Source organism: Populus trichocarpa, chromosome 6 (genome assembly GCF_000002775.5).
Source record: "Populus trichocarpa isolate Nisqually-1 chromosome 6, P.trichocarpa_v4.1, whole genome shotgun sequence".
NCBI lineage: Eukaryota > Viridiplantae > Streptophyta > Magnoliopsida > Malpighiales > Salicaceae > Populus > Populus trichocarpa.
Window position 1 is genome coordinate 14985 of NC_037290.2, and position 9323 is coordinate 24307.

The following is a 9323-nucleotide window of genomic DNA, read 5'->3' on the forward strand; positions in this document are numbered from 1 at the left end:
ATACTTGAATGTGGGAGACTGAACTGCACGGTGGATTATGCCTCCAAACCCTTCCATGGCCAAGACAAAGAGGTATGGTGACAGGGGATTGCCTTGACGAATGCCTCTTGTGGATTTGAAAAAACCATGCATTGTTCCATTAAGGCTAATGCTGTAATGAGCTGAGGTAATGCAAGTTGTAATCCAGTTGATCATTTCCTGTGGAATGGCTATAGCATTATGGCTGGCAATAATATAGTCCCAACTGACAGTATCAAATGCTTTCTTCAGATCAATTTTCAGGGCACACCGCCCTTGGCCTGTGTTGAGATGATAATTATGCATTAATTCCTGTGTGAGGAGGATTGCATCCGAAATGCTTCTGCCAGGTAAGAATGCAGATTGAGAGAGACCGATCACATCAGTGAGAGCTTCCTTTAACCTGTTTACAATCAACTTGGATATGCATTTATAGAGCACATTACAACAGGAGATGGGACGAAAATCATTCATGCATGTAGGGTTTTCCAGTTTTGGGACCAGAGTAACCATTGTTGCATTAACACACCGGGGCAGAGCATTGTTGGAGAAGAAATACCTTACTGCAGCAAGAAAATCAACTTTGATAATGTCCCAACATTTTTTGAAAAAGAGGGCATTATATCCATCCGGGCCAGGTGACTTATTATCAGGGATTGAGAACAAAGCTGATTTAATATCATCATTGGTGATAGGGGCCATGCAAGATGTGCTTGAAGCTTCTGATATTTTATTTGGGAAGATGTTCATAACTTCAGCCGGTTGTGTGCAATGTGGAGCTGTGAGCAAACGTTCAAAATATATGGTGGCCATGTTCCCTATCTCCTGCTGATCATGGACTAAGTTGCCCTCTTCATCCTGCAAAAAGTGAATCATGTTTCTGACCTGACGGTGTAGTAAGGATTTATGGAAGAAATTTGTGTTCTGGTCTCCTAGATGCAGCCACTGAACTCTTGATTTTTTTTTTAAGAAGGACTCTTCATCTTTGCTTAACTGCATGTATTTAGATGCAAGGTGTCGTTCAGCAGCTCTAGCATCCGGTAGTGTAGGGTTCTCATCAAGAGTGAATTGTGCTGCTATCCATGCAGCTTTAGCTTGGGCCACTCTACTGGTTATTGAACTTGTATGCTGTCGGTGTAACTGACGTAGTGGGATCTTCAGGCGCTGCAATTTTGTCGTCAGTTGGAACATGGGATTACCATTGACAGGAAGGGACCATGAGTCTTGGACAATAGACAGGAAATCAATCCAGTCAGCCCATGCATTCAAGAATTTGAAAGAAGATCTCCGAGGACAGTTGTGGTTCTGAAGTTGTAATACCATTGCACTGTGATCTGAAATTGTTCGAGGTTGGAAATTTGCATGTGCTGCAGGCCACGTTGAAAATAGACAAGGGTTGCCAAATATCCAGTCAAGTTTCTTTTGAATTGTGTTATCTCCAAGTTTTCCATTGTGCCATGAATATTTGAGTCCTGAGTATGGAACTTGTAGTAATTCAGATTGTGTAATGCATGCATTAAAATCATCTTGATAGCAAGGCCAATGAGTGTCCCCTCCCGAACGATCACTTGCTTGTAGGATGGCATTAAAATCGCCTAACACTATCCATGGGATTCCAGTAGTAGATTGACTCTCCTGATTAAGATAATCCCAAAGGGATAACCTGGCAGCTGGATTGTTGTGGCCATAAATAAATGTAATTCTTATGGGTGAAGGAGAGCTTACTTGAGTGACCTCACAAGTCAACCATTGTGAGGCGGAATGCATGCAGGTGAGGTTGATTTTCTGAGAATTCCATCCAACGAGGATTCGGCAGGTTGGTGAGGAATGTATGTTGGAGCAGTATTTCCAATAAGAAGGAGCCAGAAGTTGTTCAATGGAAGCTAAGTTAGCAGCAGCTACCTTTGTTTCCAAGAGGCCAAAAATGTCAAGATTGTTTTTTTTTGCCCATTCATGAGCATTTTTTTGTTTGTTGAGGCCATTGAGACCCCATATGTTCCAGCTTCCAACTATGAATATTTATTTGGATGATAGACACAGCATGTAATTAATGGCCCTTGGCCTCCTTGCGCTTCCGACCACCCTTCTTTTTCCTAACTGTCTTAGGAGATGGAGAAGGGGATTGAGTCACAGTACGGGGCGTAGAAGTTGGTGAATTGTCACCCAATATTTCTACAGCAGTAGAGGAGGTGTCACTAAGCGTTCGTAATGAATCCATTTTGCTCTCTACACAAGCATTGGTAGTGAGGTGGTGTTGATTAAATGCCGAAAAGTCATTATCTGCAGCTTGGCTAAATTCACTGTCATCCTCTAAGACATGTGGAAGGTGCATTGGATTAGGATCAGTGATGTGTGGTGGAGATGGTGATGGTAAAGGTAATGGGGAAGAAAGGGGTTTCATGGGCGGGGGGTGTGGTGTAGGTGTTGTTTGTGGTATGTTAGCAGTGATGGGGAGGGGTAATGTGGGTTGGATGTGGGGTGTTGGTGCTGTAGGTGGTATGGTGGCCTTATGTAAAGTGACTATATTGGAAGGCTGGTCAAGGGGCAGAGGACACTGATCATATGGTGGTTGATCATTCATGTCTGGAATTGGAGGCAATGTTATAGGTGTTGGAATAGGTAGTGTAGGCGTATCCTTAGTGGTTGTTGAAGGGGGAGGGTTGGGGATGGATGGAGTAGGACAAGAGTGCCCAAAAATATTGCATTTTCCACAACGAGATGGCTTCCACTCATATTCCACAGTAACAGTTATAGGCTCAGCAGATAAGGGACAATCAATGTCAAAACTATGAATGAATGGCAATGCAGCATCTAGTTCAACACACAATCTTGCATATTCTAACCTGGTGCAGCTATAAGTGAGTTCATCACATGAAAGTGGGCGGCCAACCATACTTGCCGCTAAGCTTAAGCCTTGTTTGGACCAAAGAGGAAACGGCAGGCCATGTAGCCGGATCCACACTGGAAGAGTAGAGATTTTGCTTTTATCAAACTTGAATCGTGGGTGCCATTGCTGAAGAATTATGTTTTTCCCTCCAAACATCCATGGTCCCTTCTCAAGAACCGCATGCAATTCCTCTTCTGTTTTAAACCGAAATAACATAAAGCCATTGGTTGTTGTCATTACATTCTCAAGTCCATATGGACGCCAAACCCTAGATGCAATAGTATTCACAGCATGGAAAGGCATTTTAAAACCCGGAAAGAAACCAACCATACATCTCGTCCATTGTGATGTATTCTCTAATAGCATCTGCTCTGTAATCTTAAGGCAATGGCCAACCGGTTGTCGAGGGATGGGATCCAATGTGAATCTTGTGCTAGAGTCAGAAACCCGAACTCTTTCAGCCCATGAAGTCTGGGTGGCAGTAGGTGCAGTTTTGGTGGCATGTGGCTTGTTGTTTTGGTTTTTTATGGTCTTAGGGTTCAACATGATGAGGAGGAGTAAGATCCTGGGGATGGTTGTGAAGGATGGTGGGGCTGATGGAAAGGAAAAAAAATAACAAGGGATCGGTGAAAGATATGGAGGCTGTTTGATGTAAAGTTGTTCGGTCAAGGGTTAAAGCAATGGAGGTAGAGTGTTTTGGCAAGGAAATCAGTGTTTTTGAAGGTTACCGGCGGTCAGGCTATGGGCAGCAGTCTTCTTCTTCGCAGTCGCTCACAGCAGCTTTGCTCTCCCCATTTTTTTTTTCTTTTTTTTCCCTCCCTAAACTCTAAACCCAAAACCCCAAACCTCAAACCCCAAACCCCAAACCCAAACCCAAACCTAAATCCTAAACCCAAACCCCAAACTTTTTTTTTGGATAAAGTTAAGTTGTATAAAATGGGTAAATTCTGTACAGGAATTTCGCGAAATACTATGTGAAATTACAAAAGAAAAGAGAAAAAGGCCCTTGGGCTAACGGCCCCATCTGAAGAAAGCAAAAACAGAACAACAAAATTAGCCTCACTACAGCAGCAACTCGTGGGCTTGTGGCCCCACCCGATTGAAATAACAACAAGCAGGCGAAGAGAAGACTTTGCATGAGCCTCACGTGAACAAGACCATGCTAGTAGAAATTTTCCCTCCAGGAGACGTGAGCAGCACCATACAGCGGGGATATACCGTTGCTCCCGACTTCAACTCATTCATTCCCTTCCATATCAGCATAGCCCTTTAGGTTGGCATGCAGCAGATTTTCAGCTATCTGGAAGACCCCAAATATTTTTGAGATTGTTGGGCACCACGCCATGATCCTTGTCCATTATGCATATTATGATTACTTCATATGCCTCAGTCTTGAGCTCTTGGGGAGAGCGGTAGGCATTGTTGAAGATTCTGTTGTTTCGCTCGTACCATATATAATACACTGTTGTTGAGAGAACCATCCTAGAGAGGATGTGAGTGAAGTCTTTTGGCTTCCTAAAGATAGAAGCTGCTCATTGGAGTAGTCTCTGCCAAGATGTGGTAGGCCAGGAGTAAAGAGTTTTAGCTGATAAATCCCTCCAAACCGTGGAAGAGTAGGGGGATTGGAAAAAGAGGTGATCATGCGTCTCAGCCTGCAAACCACAGAAGATGCATGATGAGGCAGTGGTGATACGAAAAGAGAGAAGCCTGTCCATTGTGTATAGTCTTTCCATAGAAGCTATCCAGAAGATAAAAGGCGTGGCGGGGGGTGTGTCCTGGAAACCAGATGAGGTGGTACTTTGAGTCAACTGGCCTGGTGTCACGCAGAAGATTCCATGCTGAATCAATAGTAAAATTTCATGTTGGGGTCCCGTTCCAGATGTATGTATCTAGCTGGTGCATCTTTGGGTGGAAGAGGATGGAGTTCCATATCGGCTGGAGATCCAGGTGTCCTGATGGGAAGCTCCATCTACCCGCACTGATAATGTCAGCAACCTTCGCGTTCCAAGGAAGACCTGTGGAAGATAACACCCTGAAGGGCATAAGGTCGCAGACTCTTCTTCCATCCGGCAGCCAATAATCCAGCCATAGTGATGTATCCCTGCCATTTCCAATACAGGATGTGAAAAGACCTTTGCACCAGTTTCTGCTTTGAAGAATCTTTCTCCAAGACCAAAAGGAGGCCGTGGGGAGGTTGATATACCAGAAGCTGCGGCCTCTTAACAGGACCGAAAGGACCCATGTTACCCAAATGGAAGAGTTTTTGGATATCAGCCTCCAGACATGCTTCAGAAGTGCATCTTTGTTCCAGGTTGTGATGCTCTTTATCCCCAGCCCCCCTTCATTCATGGGGTAACATAGTGAAGCCCATGCAACTTTAGCTCCTGAATGGGTGAGTGAAGTGCCCTTCCATAGGAATGAGGCAAGAGAGCTTTCAATTTTCCGGATCGTTGAAGCAGGGATGATGAAAATACTTGACCAGTACACTTGTATAGAAAATAGGGTTGATTTGATTAGCTGGAGCCGACCTGCATAAGTGAGAGAAGCAGATGTCCACAATTTGATCCTGGAAATAATTCTCTCGATTAGAGGCAGGCAATGCTGATGAGTTAATCTTGTGCTAATCAAAGGAACACCAAGATATTTCACTGGTAGGGTACCCAATCTGAAATCCAAGCAATTGATGATGTCTGTTCTGAAAGCCTCTGCAACCCCTGATACAAAAACCTGACTTTTGTTGTGGTTTATTTCCACTCCTGAGAGACTAGAGAAGTTGTTCAGAACCTCCCTTATGATTTTAACTGAGGCTAGATCGGCATGGCTAAAGATCATGAGATCGTCAGCAAGGGTAAGATGAGTGATAGCATTCTGTTTGCACCTCCAATGGAATCTAAACTGTGCGCCCAATGAAGCTGTCTTAAGGAGACCCCCCAAGCCTTCAATGCCAAGGACAAATAAATAAGGAGAGAGGGGGTCGCCTTGACGCAGCCCCCTACTGGAAGGGAAAAACCCATGTAGCTCTCCATTGAGGCTAACAGAGAAGGTAGCCGAGGATATGCAAGCCTTAATCCATCCAACCATGCAGTCCGGAGTTCCTATAGCTTGTAACCCCCTAATTATGAAATCCCAACTGATTGTGTCAAACGCCTTTCTCAGATCAACTTTCAGCGCACATCTGGCAGGGCCTCTATCCAAGTGATAATTATGCATTAGCTCCTGAGTTAACAAAATGTTGTCTGAGATCTGCCTCCCTGGAACAAAGGCCGATTGGGAGGGGTTAACTATATCAGCAAGGATGGTCTTCAATCTGGTAGCCATGATCTTGGATATGCACTTATAGATTACATTGCAGCAAGATATTGGCCGATAATCATCCATGCCTGCAGGGTTCTCAACCTTCGGCACCAAGGCTATTATGGTTGCATTGATACATCTTGGGAGGGTGTTGCGTTCAAAGAAAGACCTGATTGCATTAATGAAATCTGTTCCAATAATCCCCCAACATTTTTTGAAGAAGTAGGAGGTAAATCCATCTGGCCCCGGGGCCTTATCATCTGGGATTGAGAAAAGGGCCCTCTTGATTTCTTCTAAAGTGATTGGCTGGATAAGACTGGGAACCGATGTGGGAGGGATCTTGGATGTATAAAGGCTTGAGACATCCTCTTGAGATGTATGAGGGGGGGCTACTAGAATGTTCTGGTAGTATGTCACTGCTAGTTGCCCCATCTCCTTATTAGCAGTCACTTGATTCCCTGCCTCATCAGTCAAACCATGGACCCTATTCCTAGATTGTCTGTGGACTAGGGATCTATGAAAGAACTTGGTATTTCTATCCCCTAGACTCAACCACTGGATTCTAGAACGCTGCTTGTAGAAAGCCTCTTCTTCCTTACATAACTGAGAGTATATTCGGGCATGATTCCTTTCTGCAGTCATAAGCTCAAGAGAATCTGGGGATTCATCCAGAGCAACCTGAGCAGAGTTCCAACTAGCTTTTGCTTCAGCTACCCTGCGAGAGATGTGACTTGTATGCTGTCTATGGAGGGACTTGTAGGCATTCTTTAAAAGTCGAAGCTTAGCTGTGAGGCAATACATGGGATTGCCACTGATGGGAGGCTGCCAAACGGCTCTGACTATATCCATAAAATCCTCTTTGTCCGCCCACAAGTTAAGGAACTTAAAAGGGGCTGGTCCCTGAGGTCTGTGATTGCTGAAGTCTAGGATCATTGCACTATGATCTGATGCATCTCTAGGGAGGAACTTAGAGTGCGCTGTTGGCCAAGTGTTAAGGAAAGCCGGGTTACAGAAGATCCAGTCAAGCTTCCTCATAATAGTATCTCTTCCAATCTGACCATTATGCCAGGAGAATTTCAGCCCTGAATATGGAACCTGAATTAGTTCAGCTTCATGAATACAACGGCCAAAATCTTCATGATGCCCATACCAATGCAAATTTCCACCTAACCTATCCGAAGGCTGAATAGTGGCATTGAAATCACCCATGAGGGCCCAAGGGGATGTAGAGAATAGCGGAGCATGCTGCATTATATACTCCCATATTAAGCCTCTCCCAGCCGGAGTATTATGGCCATACACAAAGGTGAACCTGGAGATTTCTTTCGAGGCAAGGGACGTAACTTCACAAGTGACCCACTGGTCAGAGTAGTGCAGGCAAGAGATTTTCACAATCTTTGTATCCCACCCTACCAGGATACGGCAAGTGGGAGATGCACTTGCATTGGAAACAAAACTCCAAGAATGCAGGTTAAGACCAGCAATAACCGTATCAAGGTTAGGGGGGCGATTTTGGTTTCAAGCAGACCAATTATTCCAAGCTTGGAATTATGAATCCATTCAAAAATAAACCTGTGTTTTTTGGGGTTATTCAGACCCCATATGTTCTAACAACCTATCTTAAACATAAAATTAATATAATGCGGGAAAACGAAAAAAAATAGCAAAACAGAAGCATTATAGGCCTTTAGACTTTTTCAGCTTCTTCCCTTTTTTTTTTCCTGACATGAGGGAAGGGGGGCTACCTATAAATGTTGAGGATGCATCAGCTGAAGACGAGGCTTCACTAGTGCTTATCAGGGGTGCCATTTTGCTCTCTACACAGCGGTCAAATCTGGCGATGAGCAGCTGGTTTTCTTCAATCAATTGATAGTCATGAGTTGGATCATTGTCTGACTCCCCCTCATCACCCTCATTGTCCAATTTGCTTTCAATGGGGTAGTGCCTGCTGTTGAATGGCACTATATGCAACTGTTCCATTGGTTTCTTGGGTAGGTGGCCCTTTCTGCTATCAATTTGCCCAGTGGGTTGTGTATGTAGGGGGCCACTGAGACCGGATGCTCTTGCCTTGTTTTTCCTAGCTGCAACAGTATAGTGGACCTCATTAGTGATATTGCCAGCGTCAACTGATAGGGTATTCTCTTGTGGAGATTTGTTTGTCCCCTCTGCAATAGTGCAACTGTCATTGTTTTTGCCAGAATCAGTTGATAGATGGAGGGGTAAGGTTTCGGTTGGTATGGTCTCTGGATTCATTTGAGCTAGCTCTGTCATGTCTGTTTCTGGGCATACATGGCCAAACAAGCAGCATTTGCTGCACCGAGAGGGTTTCCACTCATATTCAACTTTTATCAGGATAGGTTCTGCAGATAGAGGGGTTTCAATTTCAAACTGATGGATGAGGGGGAGGGCAGCATCAATCTCCACGCACACCAAAGTCCAGCCGGGTGTTGTTGAAGGTTTGCTCATCACAAGATAATGGGCGGCCGACCATGCTAGCAGATAGGCTTAATCCAGACTTGGACCAGAGCGGGAAAGGCAGGCCATGCAAACGTATCCATACAGGAAGCTTATTTATCTTATTCTTATCAAGAACAAGGTGAGGGTGCCATTGTTGTAGGATTATAGCTTTGCCCCCGAACATCCAGGGCCCTTTCTCCAGCACTCCATGCATGTCATCCACTGTATTGAATCTGAAAATCATAAATCCACCGGCTGTGGTCATCACATCCTCTAGCCCATAACGTTTCCAAGCTCTTGTTGCTATTGTGTTGACCGTATGGTAATTCATTTTGAAGCCTGGGGAGAAGCCAACCATGCACCTGTTCCATTTGTCAGCAGATTCGGATAATAGTTCTGCAGGGATCCTGAGACGAGCTCCACACTCCTGCCTGGGGATGGGATCTAGGGAGAACCTAGTGGATGTGTCAGTTACTCTGACTCTCTCTGCCCAGGAGCCAGAGTGGGGGTGAAGGGGATTTGTAGTGCGTATCGAAGGCAGCAGGGAGGATATTTGAGGGGGGTTGCTCGATTGTTTATGAGGTGTTGATGTCTGAGGTGGTTTGATAGTAGGAAGTGGTTGGTTGTTTGATAGTCTTGAAACAGGGGGGCGACCAGTGGAGGCCAT

The 9323-nt window shown here is 44.8% G+C and overlaps 1 protein-coding gene across 1 annotated transcript; it reads right to left on the reverse strand.

Moving 5' to 3' along the window:
* Positions 1–4762: 4762 nt before the first annotated feature.
* Positions 4763–9323, reverse strand: LOC112327843 (uncharacterized). The gene is made up of 3 exons (XM_024602696.1): positions 8630–9323; positions 7945–8559; positions 4763–7608 (listed from the first exon to the last, which is right to left on the reverse strand). Exons 1-3 carry the CDS (start codon positions 9321–9323, stop codon positions 4763–4765), a joined length of 4155 nt encoding a protein of 1384 aa, XP_024458464.1.